The sequence below is a fragment of the Rana temporaria genome, chromosome 2, assembly GCF_905171775.1.
Source record: "Rana temporaria chromosome 2, aRanTem1.1, whole genome shotgun sequence".
NCBI classification, from domain to species: Eukaryota; Metazoa; Chordata; class Amphibia; order Anura; family Ranidae; genus Rana; species Rana temporaria.
This window is the reverse complement of record NC_053490.1, coordinates 123,415,247-123,435,762: the sequence shown is the minus strand read 5'-3', so window position 1 is coordinate 123,435,762 and position 20,516 is coordinate 123,415,247. Positions and strand designations below refer to the sequence as shown.

The 20,516-nt window shown below is 41.7% G+C and overlaps 1 protein-coding gene across 4 annotated transcripts in view; it reads right to left on the bottom strand.

Moving 5' to 3' along the window:
* Positions 1 to 559: 559 nt before the first annotated feature.
* Positions 560 to 20,516, bottom strand: part of DCTN2 (dynactin subunit 2) — a 50,579-nt gene continuing 30,622 nt past the window's right edge. For 2 of the 4 annotated variants that reach the window (XM_040340910.1, XM_040340912.1), the window contains 13 exons: positions 20,464 to 20,469; positions 17,374 to 17,470; positions 16,045 to 16,106; positions 12,123 to 12,221; positions 11,264 to 11,424; positions 10,875 to 11,022; positions 9,422 to 9,487; positions 9,303 to 9,341; positions 9,068 to 9,145; positions 8,892 to 8,963; positions 6,843 to 6,945; positions 4,939 to 5,030; positions 560 to 1,195 (listed from right to left, as the gene is read on the bottom strand). In XM_040340910.1, the coding sequence (XP_040196844.1) occupies positions 1,109 to 1,195; positions 4,939 to 5,030; positions 6,843 to 6,945; positions 8,892 to 8,963; positions 9,068 to 9,145; positions 9,303 to 9,341; positions 9,422 to 9,487; positions 10,875 to 11,022; positions 11,264 to 11,424; positions 12,123 to 12,221; positions 16,045 to 16,106; positions 17,374 to 17,470; positions 20,464 to 20,469 (1,110 nt within the window). In that variant the 3' untranslated portion in view covers positions 560 to 1,108. The remainder of the gene's footprint in view (positions 1,196 to 4,938; positions 5,031 to 6,842; positions 6,946 to 8,891; positions 8,964 to 9,067; positions 9,146 to 9,302; positions 9,342 to 9,421; positions 9,488 to 10,874; positions 11,023 to 11,263; positions 11,425 to 12,122; positions 12,222 to 16,044; positions 16,107 to 17,373; positions 17,471 to 20,463; positions 20,470 to 20,516) is intronic. The other 2 variants (XM_040340911.1, XM_040340913.1) reach the window with 1 other exon arrangement.

Below are 20,516 nucleotides of genomic sequence, written 5' to 3'. Positions count from 1 at the left end.
CAACATTGTCTTCCCCACTAAGTAACAGACATCACCTGTGGCCAATGATGGTAAAGAAACCAGATTGTAAGAGCTCCCACTAATCTAGAAGTTTAAACCTTGTGGGGAGGCATACTAGCCATTTACAGTAAACCTCTTATATAGAGCGATTATGTTGCGACAAGCTTGTGGGGAGGCATACTAGCGAATTACGGTAAAGCACTCCTATGGAGCTATTATGTTGTGACAAGCAACATAGGCAATTCCAGCGGAGAGATAAAGGAGTTTGTATAGAACACCACTAAGTGGTGTAACAGGTGGTAATCAGATTACATTTTGTATGGCCTTTACTATTTTTTGAAATAAAGCATATTATATATTCCAAATTGGGCATATTGCATTAGTTCCATAAAAGCAATCACTTTCCAGTGTGACTCTCTTGTTCACACATTAACCTTCCAGCACTTATGTTTTTGAGTTACATAGGACTGCACCACATGGTGTGAGTAGATGCCAATATTTTATTACCTCAGGCAAAGGCTTAACTTTATGTAAGAAAAAGCAACAAGACACCATCAGGTTTCAGTACAATTTTTTTTATAATTTACTTCATGTTTATTTTTAGAGAAGACTGTTAGTGTAGAACAATTTCCCTCAAGCCAGCAAAGCTGTTATATTATTCTCAGTGTTCTGTTCAGAAAACACAGAATTCTGCACCAGAGGGTTTAACAATGATACATACAGATATAAATAAAAGGCCTAAGAAAATTCATCCCCACATTCTCCCTGTCCGTATGTTAAGTACCAACATGCAAATGCAACACCTTGAAAAATCCTTTAGTTCCGGGGCACTGGAACTATGATAAGAGCACCTGATCCAATAGGCACATAAGGGTCCCGTGCATGGGTGGGGACAGAAAGGGAGCAGGAAGCATAGTCTGGGAAAAGAGCAGTGGAAGGGGTAAAACTGAAGGCCAACAAGACTATAGATATATATATATTTATATATACACAATGGTAAAACCTTCCTTATAGGCTAGGGGAATTTAGAGCAATTTCATAGTGCAGCGTTTGCAGGAACTCGTTTTTGATGTTGAAAAGAATGGGCCTTTTAAAGATCAATTGTTGCTCATTTGCTCAGTATCTTTATTCTGGAATCGATACTAGAGAAGTTGTCCTCCACTGTAGCTAAATTCTCCTTCATGGCCTTTTGGACCTGCACAGAAAAAGAAGTGATGAATTCATCAGCATTTGCAATACTGTAACCCTTTGCCAAAGCACAGTGATTTTACATCATACTATAATTTATATATATATATATATATATATATATATATATATATATATATATATATATATATATATATATATATATATATATATATATATATATATATATATATATATAAATAAAACATATACACATTTTCTTTTGGAATTAGGACATGTGTTGAACTGAATACAATTAAATCAACTGCAGTGGGGAAAAAAAACGAAACAAAAAAAAAAACACACACAAGCTATAAAATGTGTGCTTTAGGGCGATTGGTCACCATTTATAAAGTAATACCATCCAGTTACCTTATATAGAGCTCCCCAGTAGTCCTAAAGCCCAGAAGGATCTAGAATAACACCACTCCCCCCCCCCCCCCCCCCATGCTGTATATTTGTATTACAGTATACAGGATTGATTCTTTTAAAAGGCAGACATTAGTTACATTACAATTTGGTAAAAGAGGAATCAGAGGGCCCTGCTCGTCAGAGATAACAATCTAAGAGTGGGTCAATTGATACAAAAGGTAATAGCGCTAGGGGATGAGCTGATGGAGAAAGTAAAACAGTGTGTTAGAAGCAGGGTAGGCTTCTTTAAAGAGAAGGATTTTCAGGGATTGTGTAAAGATGGATAGATTAGGGAACAGTCGGACAGATTGGGGTAGGGAGTTCCAAAAGGGTGGGAGAAGCTCTGGAGAAATCCTGTAGGCGAGCATGGGTGGAGGTGACAAGGGAGCTAGAGAGCAGGTCTTGGGAGGACTGAGACAAGAAAAACCTGGGGGTTGTCTGCAGTTCAAAGGGCCTCATGCCTGAAGCTGGAACATCCCCCTGGTAGAACTTAGAGAATGTGCGAAGACGACAAGAAAGCACCCTTGCAAATACAGTAAACAGTTGTTTGATGCCAAGAAGCACCAACAGATTTAATAGCGACAGGAAAGGATAGAATCCAATTCATGAGAGCATAAGCTTGGAGGATGGTTTGCCTGAGAAGCCAGCACATCCTTACAGGGTCTATCTGGGATAACAGAATTGGCCTTCTTAAAAAAGGAATAGAACAGTTGTCTCTCCTGGCATCAAGCACCGGGTCTCCTCTCTAGCAAGGGTACACTGGTACTTCTGGGTTTCACCTGGAACATTGTTGCCATGGTCAACCAGGAAAGGAGACAGCTCCCATGAGTCACAGCTATCCTGATCAGTTCTACATCCAATCCAAAGAGCTCCCATCAGAGATCGCTTCCCCACTGTGAAGTGACATGTAGCTCTGCCTTAGAACAATGTGACACTACCCTTACAGGCAAGCCCCACTGCTCACTTTGCACTCTGTTCCAGCCTCTGGGTACCCAGTTACACTTCGATCACTCATTGCTCCCATGGAACCAAGTGACCCCTGAGCATCCAATGTCATCTAGTGACTCTAGTGTGCTTTGTGACCCCAAGTCCATCTCTGAACATCCTGTGTCATCCAGTGACTCCTGTAATTCTCTTGACTCCAAGTACACCCCAGAGCACCCCTGTGCTTCCAAAAGTCCAGTGTACCTAGAATCTCCTTGTGTCATTTAGTGACTCTAGTGCCTCCCCAAAGCAACCTGTGTCAGTCTAGTGACTCTAGTTACCCCATAGGCCCATGCATATCCCAGAGCATCCTGTGTCATCTAGTGACTCCAGTGCCCCCCATAACTCCAAGTGCCCCTTCAGAGTATCCTGTGTCAAGTACTAACTCTAGTGCACCCCAGAGCACAGCAGCCTCTAGTGAATCCAAGCACACCCTAGAGAATCCTGTGTCATCTAGTGAATCTAGTGTGGCCCATTACTCCAAGAGGCCCCCAGAGCTCCCTGTGTCGTCACACATGTACCCATGTTTCTATTCTCATTTAAAGTCCCAACCCTTTCTCTCTTTCAATTTTCAGGGATGGAGGCATGTGTCATCCACATGCCTCATTCAAAGTCCCAAACCCAGTTCCATGTTTATCAATAGGGATGGAGATGCGATTTTGATGCTTATACATTTACCCTTATGCGTTTTTTCCAGTGCTCTTTATTGCTACACCAATTTTAGATGGAGGCTGGCTGGTGACACACATCCCTAGTCACCTGCTCTCCATCTACTCATTAGCACTTGTATGCCTCCACTGAGGAAACTAGAAAAGTTTAGTTAGGACCACAGGAATGCAGAGAGCCTTGTAAGCGGCCTGTGGCTTATCCATATATTTGCAAAAATTGTGCAACCAATCCTCTGCTTTTAACATACTAAGTTAGACAGTTGAATTCGGCTTGCAATTTGGTTGGCAAGTTTGAGCATGGTTATTACGCTATACAACTTTATTTATTTACTTATACATACTGTTTGCATCAACACGCATCTCATTTAAAGTCCCAACCCTTTCTCTCTTTCATGTTTCTATTTGCACCCAGTGTGCCTCGTGTCATCCAGTGACTCCTAGTGTGCTATATGTGCACTTCTGTGACAACTGTTTTTTCATGCAGCCTCCTATACTCTTCTTCATTTTCTGGCATAAAAAGAAATGGCTGAAAAATACTACAACCCAAACCATTTCCAGACCATGGATGGAAATTTCCTTTTGGTGAACCAGAGTCAGGCAGAAGGAAAGAATAAAAATGTCCTGGTTGGGGTGAAAGGCAAAAACTACCTTAGGCAAGAAAGAAGTCCTGGATTTAAAATGCCACCTTTTCCTTATGCTAAAAAGAGACAGGGTTCCTTGCCGAATCGAGCCATCAGTTCAGACACTTGGCTCGCAGAGAACGGGCTACAAGAAAACAACCTTGTGGGTTAGGGTAAAGAACAAATCAAATGGTGGTTTCTGAAGTACAGAGAATACCAAATTCATATTCAATGGGGGTCACAGAGAGACTAACTAGCAGAGCTATATGGGAGACCCCCAATTCCAGAGTCTTACTCAAGGAGCGAGAGGCCAATGGCCAGAATAGATAGGGAAAACCTGACCTTTGATAGTGATGAGACAGACATTGGGGTAGAAGCCCCCCAAAACACACACCGAGTGAAGTATGCCGTCTATGCTCAATGATACACTTCCTACATTGTAGCATCATATGAATAAAAGACTCAGATGTCACTTCTCTCAGAACTCGTGCTTCAACAGCCATGTCATTAAAGGCAGTGACCATAAAGCAGGGTGGTAAACAAAGATTCTAATGGCCTGGCAAAGCCCATACAACATCCGCCAGAAGTCTAAACAGGTTAGCATACCACACCTTCCTAGGCAAGCCCAAGGCAATGAGGAGGACTACATCTTGATCCTGCATCGTAAGTGGTAAGCTGTGTCAGTGATTGAACGCAAGAGTAATTTAATTTACCATCCCATATAACGCATTTCGCCCAGTGCTAGCTTAATCATAGAGTTATATCTTTTTATTTTGGGTTTGTCCACTTTTTTCTTGAACCTGAAGGCCAGGGAGGTCCACATCTGGCAATCTCCACATGTGACACTGGTCCTGGCACCACACACCCTGGTCTAGGCACTGCCAGTCAAGAGTGACCAGAGCAGCTTCAGAATATAAGCATGTTTTCTTTTGCAGGGTAGACAGAATAGTCTTATAATGGAAGTGGGAGTAGGTTAAGTCTTAGAATTTCATTAAAAATTACACCTTAAACTCAAAACTGGAGCTGGGATTTAAAGAAATGTCCAAAACCCAACCGCTAACACTTACCACGGCCAAACCACTTTTGTTGTCCTTTAGGGAATTGGCAATCATCTGCTGTGTAGTATCCAGATGGGTAAGCAGCTGGCCAAACTGCATGGCTGAAAATCAAAATAAATGTTTGTGTTAGTTTTCCTGGATTTAGATAAAAAAATAAAAATAAACTTACATGCACAAGTGATAATCCTCACATGAGACAACCCTGGATGATTTTGGCCAACGAAGCACTACTGCCATCCTTACCTTGCATGCTGATTTGTACAGATCCACAATAAAACTTTTGAACAGTCATATACACAGTTATGCAACATTCAACTTATAGTAGAAGTTTAGGGAAGGATCACTACTAGGGTGTTGAGGTTTACGCGATATGCTGACTATTATCCACAATATGGGGAATGAGGATGGGGTTCCATTAGGTATGGCCAACACATCCAGCCTGGACTGCTGGAGAATGGCAAAACTGACTTTAGTTTTTATTATGTAATTATGGCAGCCCCCTTATATTACAAGTGCATCTGTTATAAGTACTAAGCTCAAAACAAGATATTTGGCAGCTTTAACCACTTGCGGACTGCCCACCGTACATTTACTGTGGCAGGGCGGCCGCTCTGAGCCAGACCAAGTACGTAATCTGACACTTCTGGGTCTGGGGTGCCGGCAACCCTCCCCCGCTGTGATTCTACACAGTGGGAGCCCAGCAGCGGGTGCCACCAACTCGATGTGCACCTCGATCACACGGGGCAGTCAAAACGGCAATCTGCCTATGTAAACAAGGCAGATTGTCGTTCTGTCAGAAGAGAAGGCACAGATCCTGTGTTTCTACCAAGCAGGAACACAAATCTTTGCCTTCCCTTAGTCAAAGAACCTCCCCCCCATAGTGAGTAAGCACAACCTAAGCACACAGTGAACACTTTGATTGCCCCTGTTAACCCCTTCCCTGCCAGTGTCATTAGTACAGTGACAGTGCATTTTTGTAGCACTGATCACTGTATTAGTGTCACTGGTCCCCAAAAAGTGTCAGGTGCCCGATTTGTCCGCCACAATATCGCAGTCCCACTATAAGTCGCTCATCACTGCCATTACTAATAAAAGCTAACAAAATAATGCTCTAATTGTGGGGGGAAAAATATTCTGGTACGGCGTTGCACGACTGCGCAATTGTCAGTTAAAGTAACGCAGTGCTGAATTTCAAAAAACGGCCTGGTTAGGAAGGGGGTAAAAACTTCCAGAGCTCAAGTGGTTAAAGGTCATCAACGTCAACTGTCCAACCAAACTGCTTAGCAAATGGTGGACAGATTTTAATGGGATCAAGTGTTGTAATGAACAGTTTAATTTAAACATAAAAAATACTGCCAGCATTAAGAAATAAATACTCTTTGGTGCCCCCAGCACTGCAAGGGCTAAGTGTTCATTTTGTCTAAGCGGAAAGGATTAAGCAGCAATATTTACCTTACTCCTCTTCTGCATGGTTCAAAAAGCCTCTCCAGCATCATCCCGCACAATGCAAACCTAGCAATCCCAGGCTAGCCCACATACCAGGCAGAGGAGAGTACCAGCATGCCAGAGGGATGAGGATTAGGCATTGCTGTTTATTCTTTTTCCCCACATGAAAGAGCATTTAACTTATGCAGTGTAAAGTGGGGGTTCAGCTCTAAAACAATATATTTCAGCTGCACCAAAGCAAAAAGGTGTGCAAAGTATTGAAGTTCATTTCTTTAGAAAGCAGACAAAGCCTTATTAGAAAAGCCTGTCATCTGCCAGCATGCAGCTCAGAAGGACCATTGCTTTCTGCGTGGAAGAGGAGGTCTGAGACACCCCCTGATAAATCAGAACTAAAGCTTCCCAATCAGCAGGGAGCATTAGCACTACTGACTTAGCAACCAATACCTCTCAGGGCAGTCTGACTTTACCTTGTTCATGAAGCTGCTTTAACGCCACCAGCCTTTGCACCACCTGGGGCAATGTGCCAGACATGGAATCCCATTTTTGAACAATGTCGAATAGCTGGTGCACCTGAGGAAACAGACAAGGCAATGTACAGACATAAAATACTCAAAATGTGACTATTAAAATAATTTGTTTTAAAAAGAACTACTCCATGAAAAAATGATATTCTCCCATGCAGTGGGGCTCTGCCCGCGCTGCATGGGTTAACTGCTCGTTTTGTCTAGGAGTGCAAGGGAAAGCTGTACTTAGCCGGTCCCTTCGGTCCTCCGGAAAACCGCGCACCCCTACATCCAGTGATGGCCTGTTCTTGCTGTCCTCAGGTCCAAAGCCGGTCTGTGGGCGGGGTGATGTCAGAAACATTCTATTCACAAGGCTGCTAGCGCACGGGGGGAGGGGGAGGGGGAAATGGGGTAGATGCGGCTGGGACTTGTCTTACGGATGGCCGTTTAAGTATATCTCCTCTTCGTAATCCCCTAGATGCACACGAGCGGTTAACCCATGCAGTATGGAACAGCCCCATTGAATGGGAATCCCCCCCGGAGTTCTTTTTACTACTTTTGGGTATTCTTTAGCAGCTATGCAACATTAAAACATATCTTCTACCACAGTTTTTAAGGAGCCCAGCCTGTAAATTGTGTAAATCGTGTAGCGTATATCAATATGTACACAGCCAAGTGGTGTACACAGTGCAGCTCACATACACAAGAGGCAAGTACTATTTAGGTTCTGACTGTATGAAATACCTTAAAGCGTGTACAAACATCTCTGCATTGGCTGAAAAAGTTTGTACATGGGTGAACATAAATAGCAAGAGAAGGAATCCTATGGGAGTGAGGAATAACGCAAGTACAACCCCTTTTTCATCCAATCCTAGGCAAAATGTGGGGAGGGAGACTAACTGCAAGGATTAATTTAAAAAAATCAGCACAAGGGACATAACTTACAGTGAGTAGGATGTCCCTTGTGCTGATGCCTGTTCTGTTAGGTGAAATCCTCCATCCATGCACCCCACCTGCCATAATCTTACGGTACAACAAGGGTAGATAGAACCGAGTAGCTATTGCGGGCACCAAATAACAGTGCTTAAAGTGGAACTTCAGTTGTTTTTTCAACTTTCTATCCGTTTTAACTTTGGACAGTAAAACATTTTATTTCGGTCAGTAAATACCGTATACAGTCCACTTCCTGTTTCTTGCCTGGTAAAAAGCCTAGGCTTATGACATCTTGCACAGCTCTCACTCTAGTTTGCCGGGGGGGGGGGGGTGGGTTGAGTCATAAGAGGGCCAATGAGAGCTGAAGGTGTGTGTGTGTAAATCCAGGAAGTGAACAAGCAGCAGCTTCAGCTGCCCACAGTTAAAATGGACGCAGCCAGACTTCGTGGAGATTTCTGCAGCATATTTGGCAAGTACAGAATCATAGTATATATACAATAATATGCCAAGTGGTTGAAGGGAAGCTTCAGAAGGACAAAGATGTTTTTATTACAAATTATGTGAGCAGCCTGCAGTTTCTCTTTAAAAACTTTCCAACCAGCTGTACACGAGGACCGACTCTACAGGTTCTCTGCTTCATTTAGTCTGTGGGTGTATGGCTTTTCCACTTTTCCTGCTGCTTCTTGACCATTACCCCACCAGTCATCAGATGGCAGCTATGCTAAGAAAGCAAAGCCTTTGTCTCTACCAAAACGTCTACTTCCACAAAACGTATGAAACAGTAAAGGCAGTGTTTTTTCCCTCTGCTTGGCTTTTATGGGCACAGCTTTCACCGAACGGGTGTTCTTTAACGCACACATAAACCTAATAGAATGCATTTAAATATTTCCACTTCACAATGTATTAAGATGTTCAGAGCCGAGTACTCCTCTCTTAGTAAAAATACGATATGCCACCCCTTTGATGCTTGGACACATGACCCAAGCTGTGGCTAGGGTCGTGTGGTTTATGTAAAATAAAGGAGGGCCAATGCCTACAAAGAGCTGCATAGGGGTTTGGAATTATATTTTAAACATATACCTTGCTTTCTGTGTCTGCATCCTCAACCGCTGCTTTGTGCTTTGCAATTTCGTTCATCTTCCCCAAAACACTCTATGGAATAAAACACACAGCTACTTGACACATATGTATGAACAAAAAAGACATTCGAATTCTGGACACAATTCCTTCATCTACAAACCAAAGAGGTTGTTTACCTGTAGCCTGGCTTCCACCTGATCCAACGATCCAACATCTAACATGTTCACTTTAGCTTGTAGTATTTCCACACTATCCTGGGCAGACAAAAAAATCCAAGGCATTCACTTGTGTTTCTACCCCACTTTCAGGTTAGCTAGTATTCTACTTTTCAGGTAAAGTTTTACAACATCGTTTTAAGTTCAATGGTGCTTTTTACAGTTGTTTCACACTTCTAATAGACAAGCTACATACCATGATATTTGATCCTTGCAATCCAACAGTGAGAGGATTCTGCAACAACAACAAAAGTAATGTCTATCACCTCTAAAATAAGTCAGAGATAAGAATTCATTGACTATATTATAACTTGCCTGTGGGTCCTGGTCACAGCGCACAGCGGATTCTAGCTCACCCAGTCTTTTCTCAAGCTCTGCCAGCTGTAAACACAATAACAAGGTGAAAAAAAACATCACTGCGATAGGTCATAAAACTAATTTCAATGTGACAGACATGAAAAGCACTGCTTCAAAACGATTTTAATTGAACTTTAAAGCCCCAATGTAATTTCTTCTATCCTGTCTGCTACAGCAGGTTCACTGTGGCCGATCGCTAAATATACTTACAGACAACCAACATGACACAGTTATTAGTTGCTTGTAGCAAATGCCAGATACGGAACATTTTTAAAAGAACAGAGCAAACCATGTGCAATGTGTCAGGAAGATAAATTCCCACTCATGAATATCAATGTCTACCTGATCAGATCATACCAAATGAAATAGAAACACGCTAGCTCATGTTATGGTTTACACCTGCCTAGGTGTTATGTATGTTTAGAGACAATTTCATGTCTAGTTACCCAGGCCATATTAAGCAGCATTCATATACGTCAGTTAAAGAGGCAATAAACCCTTATATATATATATATATATATATATATATATATATATATATATATATATATATATATATATATATATATATATATATATATATATATATATATATATATATAAAAACTCATTATGAATTACTTACCCGAGATCGAAGCCCCCGCAGCGGTCCTCGTTCCCCCTCCTCCGTCACCGCCATCACTCTGGGAGTGACTTCCGGGGTATCGCGGCACCAGCGCTGTGACTGGCCGGAGCCGCAATGACGTCACTCCCATGCATGCGTGCGGGAGCCGCCAAACACAGCACGATTGCTGTTAGAAACGGCACGCTTAGTGCCCCTGTACCGTAGACATCGGTGCCTGTATTTTCTGCAAATATCTTCTAAACCTTTTAGGTTTGGGAGATATTTCTTGAACCTACGGGTAAGCCTTAATCTAGGCTTGCCTGTAGGTCAAATGGTTGTATTGGGTTTACAGTTGAAAACTACTTTGACAAATTTTATATACACAAATTCTTTATTTAAAGGCATATATTGTCTGAAAAGTGTTTATTTGCAGACTAAAGGCTTTTTTTTTATCATTGAAGCCTCAATGTGATCACTATGGTGTAGCTGATACAGTGGTCACATGATCAGGAACAACTCTGATTGTCAGGGAGAACCAGAGCCATCAGTAACACATGGGATGGAGAGTCAACAGCCGCACAAAGTTTCAGCTACTTGCTTGAAAGGGGGGGACATATGCCCCAGCAAATGCTGCTGAGGGACCTTTATTTAGATTGCAAAACAGGAAGGAGTTATGAGAACTATACATTTGCTAGTATTGAAATAACTACAAAACATTCTTAGGAAAAACCACCAACGTTTACTATCCTTAATTTTTGTTATACGCAAAAGTCATAATTTAATTACACTTGTGCCACCTAACATTACCTTAGCAGCCTGGGAAAATTTGTTTTGTTCAGGACGGCAATGTAATTCATAGGTGACCAAACCCCCATCTTTGTCTAATCCCTTTGCCTGGCTTTTTCCTTCTGGAATCTTCCTGGTTTTAGCAGCATCCAACTGAGTTAACAACCGCCTAAAATGAAACATCGGATACAAGACTTAATTCCATGCGTTCCTGATCCTTGTCGGCCTAATATCAAACACATTCTATTAGGACATCCTTATAGCATTTAAATATTACACATACAGAGTTATTTAAATGACCAATCACATGTCACCTTTCACAAACAGAGTAGTCAGTCCTATAAAAAGAGGAATGAGTTAATGCCCAGGTCTTATTACACAAGGGTTATCTTTATTATTTGAATGCTTACTTTGCAAGAGCTCCATCAGGGTCTGTCAGGTTGATGGCAGCGTCAGGACCTAACAACTTCTCCAAGTGGTTGGAAACCAATTGTTGCTTTAATGTAGCCACTTGCTTTGCTAATGCAACTGGAGTAAGCTTCTCTTCAGTGGACGATTCCTTATCAGTGCTCTATGTAGAAAAATAGAGAATTATGAGTTTATTAGAACAATTCATTCACACAAAAAAGGGGCTCAAAGAGTTACATTACATGTATTAAAAAATCTTACAACAAAGGTGGCGTTTTACCACTTCCAGAAAGGTTGCCTATTCAAAATTGACTTAAAGCGGAGGTTCACCCAAAAACACAACTTTGTACCATCCAAACTAGCATACTAGCATCAGCTACAGTATGCCTTTTTTTTTTTTGTGCTGTACTTACGGTTTAATCCGTACGTTTCGTTTCAGACACCTGCGGGGAATGGGCGTTCCTATGAAGAGTGGAACATGATTTACGGAGGCTATGGCACGTCACACTTTCCGAAAATAGCCGGAGTAGGACTCGGCTCTTCACGGCGCTATATGGCGACTGCGCACAGACTAGGAGCTGACTGCACAGGCGCCGTATATGTTCGCGTCCTATTTCGGCTTTTTTTTTTCGGAAGGCATGACGCGCCATAGCTGGACGTCAATCATGTACCCCTCTTCATAGGAACGCCCATTTCCCGGCCGGAGTCTGAAACGAAAGTTACGGATTAAACCGTAAGTACGCCGCAAAAAAAAAAAAAAAGGCATACTGTAGCTGACGCTAGTATGCTCGTTTGTATGGTAGATAAAGAACATTTTTTTTTTTTAGGGTGAACCCCCGCTTTAAAATGTCAGAAATTCACCTGTATATTCTCAACTTCTTGCGTCAGCTCTTGTACTTCATGAAGCAGCCGCTGGTACTTTTGTTGTGGTGTCTCCTTGATGCCAATTCCTTCCCCCATCTGCAAAAGAAATACAAATAAGATACACATACAATAGTGCACTACTCTTATGCCAATAAAAAACAAGCTCATTATTAAAATTGATACCTTTGAGATAGGCTAGAACCTCAGCAACATATTTGTTACTACTCTATCCCTGTTGGATAGATCTCACATCATGTCATGTCCAAGTGACTGCTGTTACACAAAGGGAGGAGAACTCTCCTACCAGAGAGACATAGAAATCCAAGCTTGACAGAACGGAAAAAAAAAAAAACCCACAACAATGGGGGAAATGTATTATAACTGAAGCAGTCAGAATCTGGAGCAGCCATGCATAGCAACCATTCAGCTTCTATGGTTTAGTTAAGCTTTAAAAATGAAAGACAGAAGCTGACTTGCTGTCATATACAGATTCTGGCTGCTCCAGTTTTAGCACATTCCCCTCAATGTACTTCTACTTTGGGAAAGTTACTTAAAAGCACACATTCCTTCAAATATATCTAAATAAGCAGAGGGTTAGGTAACCAAGGAGAAAAAACATAGACCAATAAATAGATGGTTATCAAAATCCACCAATCTGATTTTAATGCACACTGTGCTGTGGTCTTCTCTACAAAACATGTCATTCATAACACCTCAAATGTTACAACCAAAAAAATAAACAAAAAAAACATCCACTGTCTACACTACATCCAAACAAAAGCATCCAACACTTACGCAATGTTAGATGGTCTTTGTACAGATCCTAGTTTTCTAGCACTGGCAGCGGAGAAGCAAAGCAAGTCAATGGGTCTGGCATAAAAGCATGCTAGAGTGCATTCTTTTAAACAACTGTAAGCCCTAAAGTCTTCTCAAAAACTTTGAAAAAGAATAGAGTTTAAAAACAGTATTTATCATAAACAAAGAAACGAATTGATAGCATGCAAAATGTATCATAACTGCCCCTGGTGCTTTCTGTAGCAAGATAGTACAGGAGCCAGTTACCTATTGGGCAGTGTTAATTTTGTCGACTAAAACATTTTAGTTGACTAACTTAAAGGGGTTGTAAAGGTAAACATTTTTTTCCCTAAATAGCTTCCTTTACCTTAGTGCAGTCCTCCTTCACTTACCTCATCCTTCGATTTTGCTTTTAAATATCCTTATTTCTTCTGAGAAATCCTCACTTCCAGTTCTTCTGTCTGTAACTACACACCGTAATGCGAGGCTTTCACCCTGGTGTGGAGAAAGCTTCTTGAGGGGGCGAGCAGGAGGGTCAGGACACGCTTTACTTTGCGGACAGAGAGAGGAGCTGTGTGTTAGCCGGCGTCCTGACACTTCTGCTTGCCCCCTCTCCCCTCAAGAGGCTTTCTCCACACCAGGAAGAAAGCCTTGCATTACTGTGTGTAGTTACAGACAGAAGAATAGGAAGTGAGGATTTCTCAGAAGAAATAAGGACATTTAAAAGCAAAATCAAAGGATGAGGTAAGTGAAGGAGGAATGCACTAAGGTAAAGGAAGCTATTTAGGGAATTTTTTTTTTTTTTTTACTTTACAACCCCTTTAATACCATTTTAGTAGACTAAAACAATTGAGATGACTAAAATAAGACAAACTAAAACAGCATTTTAGTCAAAAGACTAAAATGGGACTAAAACTTAAATGCCATTTTAGTCAAAAGACAAATTTGATGTCAAAATTAACACTAATCTGTAGTGCATGTTCATACCTCAATACCATAAATAACATTCGATTTTTCACTCCAGCAGTATATAATGTGTTTGAAGATTATAGAGAAATGCTTAAATACTGGATTACAATTTTTTTTTTTTTATTGTATTTTGTGCGTGTACTCGATAGAGGAGCCGGACTGCAGGAGTTGGGAGTAGGCAGGCCTCCCCCAGAGGCAATCTGCCACCTTTCTCCATGCCCCGGGTGGCAATGGCAGGTGTGTGAGGGGGTCCTCCCACACAGCCCACCCTGCCTGCTCCGCTTTGAAGCCCAACAGGGCAGAGGGACTCCCTACAAGGGAGTGAGAGGATCTAGCCCGCTCAACCAGCCCCGTTAGTCCTTCGCCTCTCTTTTTAGAGACCGCGTGGTCAAAGTGCGTGCATGTTAACTCAATTTCGAGTGCGTGTAAGTGTGGTGGTTTTTGTGGGAGGGGAGTGAGTGTACTAAGCGCAGGCTTACCTCGCATAGCACACCCACCGGGAGCCGGGCTGAGACCACCAAACTCAATTCACATGTAGCCGAGACCGGGATCCGAACCACTAGCTGCAGAGGTGAATGGCTTGTCAGCGCAGTGCCAATCGCGTTGAGCCACCGCAGCTCCTCTGGATTACAATTTAACTACACCCATTAGATTTTAGATGACTAAAATTTGTTTTATTCGACCAAAATGTCCTGGAGATTTAGTCGACTAAAACAATTGTAGAAGACTAAAACCTAAAATTCCATTTACTAAATCGAATTTGCTGCCAAAATTAACACTGCTATTGGGGAGACCCTAATGGCTCATTTGCGATGACAACAGACCATTCTAAATAAATTTCTAATTTTCAAGGTCAAAAAGTACAGGGGGTAGATGTGGGATGGTTGAACCCTACATGGATACCATCCCAGAAGATATGTACAGAAATGGAAACAAGGTTCGATGGGACTTTGCAAGCATTCCGAGAGAGTAGCCACTCTCTCAGACTATTCAACCAGGATTAAAGCTGTGTTCTGCCGGAAAAAAAAAACAAAAAAAATTTAAAGTCAGCAGCTACAAATACTGTAGCTACTGACTTTTAATATATGGACACTAACCAGTCCAGGGCGCCCGCGATGTTGGCAGCAGCCTATCTGTCCATCGGCTCTCGGGTGCTGCCTCCACCATCTTCGGTAAGGTAATCAGGAAGTGAAGCCTTGGTTCCCTACTGCGCGAGTCACAGTAGGCAACACACAGTAGGCACCCGACGGTGGCGTAGGTCACCGCGATTATCTATGCCAGGAAGTGGGAGCAAACACATGTATTACACAGGTATCTGCCCTCTTCTCCCCTGAAAGTTTCCCAATATTTGACCCCGGAGGAGGAGGGTATTCCAAAAATGGGTAAGTAACTGTAACAATGGTTTTAATAGTGTCAGTTTTATTAATGTTTTAACACACACACACACACACACACACACAATATATATATAAAAATTAACAGTGTATATTTTCTCCTTTTAAACCTTTTTTGATTTGTGTAGTTCTTATAACCCCACGTGGTACATGCAAAGTCCCATCCAACCTTGTTTCCGTTTCTAATTTGCAATACACCAATTAAAAAGTGCTGCAAATAGGGTGACCATCAAAGGGTAAAAGAACCTCAAGGGAAACCTTTCCTTTACACCAAAAAGATCAAGGAGGTCTATATGGGTGACATACTTTGATTAGTATGGTGGAATCACTCAATTTTCTCATCCTTAGGCTGCTTTCACACGGCTCCCTTAAAAGACATATGCACATATGCTTTTTGGATGCGTTTTGGGTGCGCTTACTGGTTGCCCGACTCTCAGTATGCACCGGTGAAACACGGACACGCCATTAAAAAAAAAAACACACCAAAAATACAACCATTGCGTTTTTATTCATTTCAATGGGGAGCAGTGTATTGGTGCGGTTTTGAAAAGCAAAAAAATGCTGCAAGCAGGACTTTTCTAAAAATGCACACCACAGCGCAGTCATGTGAAGAGTCCCATAAGATTTAAAGGGGGAAAACATTTTCTTTGGTTGTTCCCGCCCAAAGGTAAAAATGCACCAGTGTGAAAGGGCCCCCTAATCCCTTCAACAAATTAAAACAAATTATGATAGCATATTAAAGCATTACCCAAAATACTTACTAGTTCATATTCTCCAGATTCATATCCTGTCCTTTTTGACCTGCTGATTCGATCTGAGAAATCTACAAATCAAATAGTGAGCGTATGAGTGCATTTCCACTACTTGACTGTGCAATAAAATGAAAACTTTGGTAGTGATTTAATAAAGGCTTTGCAATACATGTTGACACTTCTAACATGTCGCTATGGCTGCGACAAATTCATTAACATTAAAATCAGAGTTTTCTACCTTAATGCATTCTATACATTAAGGTAAAAAAAAATCAGCATGCAGTAAAAAACGCAGAGGTGATCAAATACCACCAAAAGAAAGCTCTATTTGTTTGGGGGGGGGACATCAATTTTGTTTGGGAGCCACATCGCACGACCGTACAATTGTCAGTTAAAGCGACTCAATGCAGAATCTCAAAAAGTGGCCCGGTCTTTGGCCAGCAAAATAGTCTGGGGCTGAAGTGGTTAATTTTTCCTCCTGGTGTATTTTCCCCCACCCCACGCTGTCAGCTGCACAGCATCATCTGTCTCTAGGATGCTGTCGACCATGCAGGGTCACTAGTTTTTAGGATACAGGTGGCTGAGAGCGTCCTAGACACCAATAAAATTGGGGCTGAACATACACAGGGCTGATCATGCACTTAGGATGGACACAGGGCTGATCATGCACTTAGGATGGACACAGGGCTGATCATGGACACTACGACCCCAGTGCTGGCCCACAACCATGTCTTTATAAATGCTGCCTGAGGTGGGCTCCTCAGTTGGCATCACAGGTGGCAAGGTCCTGTTGGGTAATTTATGTCAATTCTGGCACACCTTTGGAACAAATCTGTTGCATGCACCGACATTTGTCGTATGGGAGCAAGACCCTGTTCCTGACAATGGTCACAGGACAAATAGAGTAAATCTTTCCACACAAAAACAGCAAAACTAAAGTCATTTTTAATGTAAACATATTGAAATATTGCGTTTTGTAGATCTATTCTGCCAATATACTCAGCATTTGTAGGAGAGGGGGAAGAAGGTGGTTCTACTTTCTGAAGGAAGTGATGGTATTTCACCACAGGAAGTTCTCTGCACCTTTGTCAGCAAACGTGAGAGAAGTTTCATCTTCACCCCAACAAGAGCCATACAAAAATTTACACATGCAGCCCCCGGGCCACAGGTTGGGCACTAGGGGTATAAAAGAAAACCCATTCTAGTGTAATTTGCCTTATTACAGTATTGGTTTTATTTTTTGTTATTCTCATCTCTTACACCAACTAGGACTACTTCTTCCGCTGCCATAGCAGAAAGTCAAATTTTAGCACAACCTGCACTTTAAAAAAAACTTACCTAGTCCTTTAATGCCAACCCTCTTGTCTTTAAATTTGTCATAAGCTGCATTGGGGTTGACAATGATATGCTCTACACTGGTACTGGTCAGTTCCTCCTGGATAATAGGAAAGAATAACATACATTAATTAGCAGCTTGCATTGCACTGATATTTGTTAGAACACAGAGACAAAGTAATTTCTCTCCTAGTACGTGCAAATGAGATAATAAAATCAGGAACTGAATCAATAGTCAGCATTCATTACAAAATCCATTAAACTGCACTGATTGAATAGGATTATAAAATGTGAGCACTCCACAAAATAACTGTCAAATCACAAGAATTATCCTATGTGTGAGAGATAAATCATTATGTTACCTGCAAATGTTGGGAAATCAGGATTTATTTTTTCAGTAGTATCCTGCTTTAAAATCTGATTTATTATAAATAATTTCAGTACCTTAGACTGATTGGCACAAGGAAGATGTTTAAGGGTGCCCACAGAATGCTCAGAGGTCTAGAGGGCTTATTTAATAAGGAAATGCACTGACCCATACTTACCATTAACGCTTTATTTTTTTCCTTGACTAAAGCAAACTGATTTTTTTTTTACCACATTATTAAATAAGCCCTCGCATATCATGAAATAATGTAAAAGACTCAAACAAAATCTCAAGTTTATGTGATTCCAATGAGTAAATCATTAATTCCTGGAAATGGAAAATTAGCAGACAAGACTCATTGATTGGGTTATATTCTAAATATGTCAAAAGCAAGGAATTAAATAATATTCATGCAAAAGGGAAAAATATCAGATAAAAGGGTTTGAAGTTAGGGGACAATATAAGATGCACTGCCGTTTACAAGGATTTAAGAAAATACTAAAACATTGGTATTTGGAGGAAAAAGGAAATGCAAAAGAAAAAAGACACCAAACAAGATGGAAAGCAAACTGCATAAGAATGCTCAGACATTGCATGGAAAAATGGGCACAAACCTATCAAACTTCATTCGGGCGTTGACACCCGTTCTGCAGTGTTTGTTATTGTGCCTGAATCTGCCATGCACTGCATGCAGGCAGCATATGGAGGTGGATACAGCCGAACATCAAAATATGACACGCATGCAAGAGTGGGTACACAGATCAGAACACACACTACCAGCACCCAGATCCGGGCACCCACTCCTGACCACACCTAAAATTTAACAAAAGATAACAAACACCACCTGCATGCATGTGTCAACGCCCGTCTGAATGAAACCCTTTGGCATCTAAGCGCATGAGCAAGGCTTTGACTCATGGCTGAGCTCATCTGGGCTTCAGTGTAAAGGGAAGCTAATCTGATCTGTGCAGATCTCTGAAGGATAAAAATCCTGAAATGTACTGAACCCAGGAAGTGGAGATAGTGGTGGTGATGAATGTTCAGGAAAGGCACTTCGCTGGAGAGGTGGTTAGTATTGTGGACATTAATTCCACTTTACTGGTTTGTGTGCTTCGATCCTCTAAAATTATAAAGCACTACACTCATTCCAGGCAAATTTTCATACAGCCCAAACTAATTAAATGAATTGTTAATTAACCACCTGAGGACAAAGTGTAGGAAATAAACCAACAAAATTCCTAGAGCAAATCTCCTGCGTTCTGCTGCTCTCCCCTTGCCACCACTCTTCCACCATTACCACCACTCCATTCCATTTGACCTTGCTTTGTGCACTGGTATAAATCATTTGGTGGTGGAGGGGATTATGGTGTGGGGTTATTTTTCAGTAGTTGGGCTTGGCTCCTTAGGTTCCAGTGAAGGGAACTCTTAAGCAGGGACGGGAAAAGGGGTGGGCAGGATGGGAGGCTGCCCCTGGCGCAATGGTTTATTGCAGGGATGGGGTGGGCACCCTAACCCTAAGGGAAAGAGGGGCGCAGTTTGCCATCTTTGCCCTGGGCACTGGATGACCTTGTCCTGGCACTGCTCTTAAGGTGTCAGCATACCAAGACATTTTGGACAATTTCATGCTTCTAACTTTGTCAGAACAGTTTGGGGATGATGCCTTCTTGTTCCAACATTACTGGTCCCATAAAGACATGGATGAGCGAGTTTGGGGTGGAGGAACTTGACTGGCCTGTACAGAGTCCTGACCTCAACCTGGTAGAACACCTTTGGGATGAATTAGAGAGGAGACTGTGAGCCAGGCCTTCTGGCCCATCATCAGTGCCCGACCTCACAAAACGTGCTTCTGGAATATCAAACATTCCCATAGACACACTCCTAAACCTTGTGGACAACCTTCCCAGAACAGTTGAAGCTGTTATTGCTGCAAAGGATGGGCCAACTCAATATTGAACCCTCCAGACTAAGACTGGAATGCCATTAACGTTCATGGGTGTGTAAAGGCAAGCGTCCCAATATTTTTGGCAATAGAGTGTATATTTAAATCTCCAGTTCTTCCTGTAAAAGCCAGAGTTTGGCCCTAGCCCTCCAATCTTCGAAGCACTCTATTGGCCAGAGTCTGCTCATCACTGGGGTACCCAATAAGAGACCAAGAACAAAAAGGTAGGGGTGGGACTGAACTCCACTTTAAAAGGAATCATCAAGATTCTCAAATTTCCAGCTTTAGATCCAATGAGGATTCTGACATATAGTTTTCACTTACAGCAATCTCTGCTAAAACATTTTATCATCATTTGCGGATTTTGCGCAGTTTGAACTGCCTAGATTGTTACAGTGTATACACCCCTCCGTACTAATAAAAGCAATTCTTTTTTTTCTTTTTTTATAAACGTATTGTTTGTGTTTATGGTCAAAAACAATCTAAAAAAAACAAAAAACTGTAAAAAGAAGATGGATTGATGATAAAGAATAGACAGTCAGATGAAAGAACAGAAGGCATGCAGTCAGTCAAAATGACAGCAATTGGATAAAATATAGTTGGACAAATACAGAAGGCCTAAAACACAATACATAACCAGGAGGGAAAATCATTTTCTTAAATCCATGTTTACAAACATAACACTTGCTACATTTAAATATCATGATTAGTAAAACACAAAAGCAAACAGCAAAAAAGCAAAAAGGCCACAGTGAGCACAGAGGGAATCAGACAGCAGGCTTCTTACCAGCTCCTTGCAGTGTTCCCCAAGAGGTGAGTGAAAGATAAAAAATACAGTTA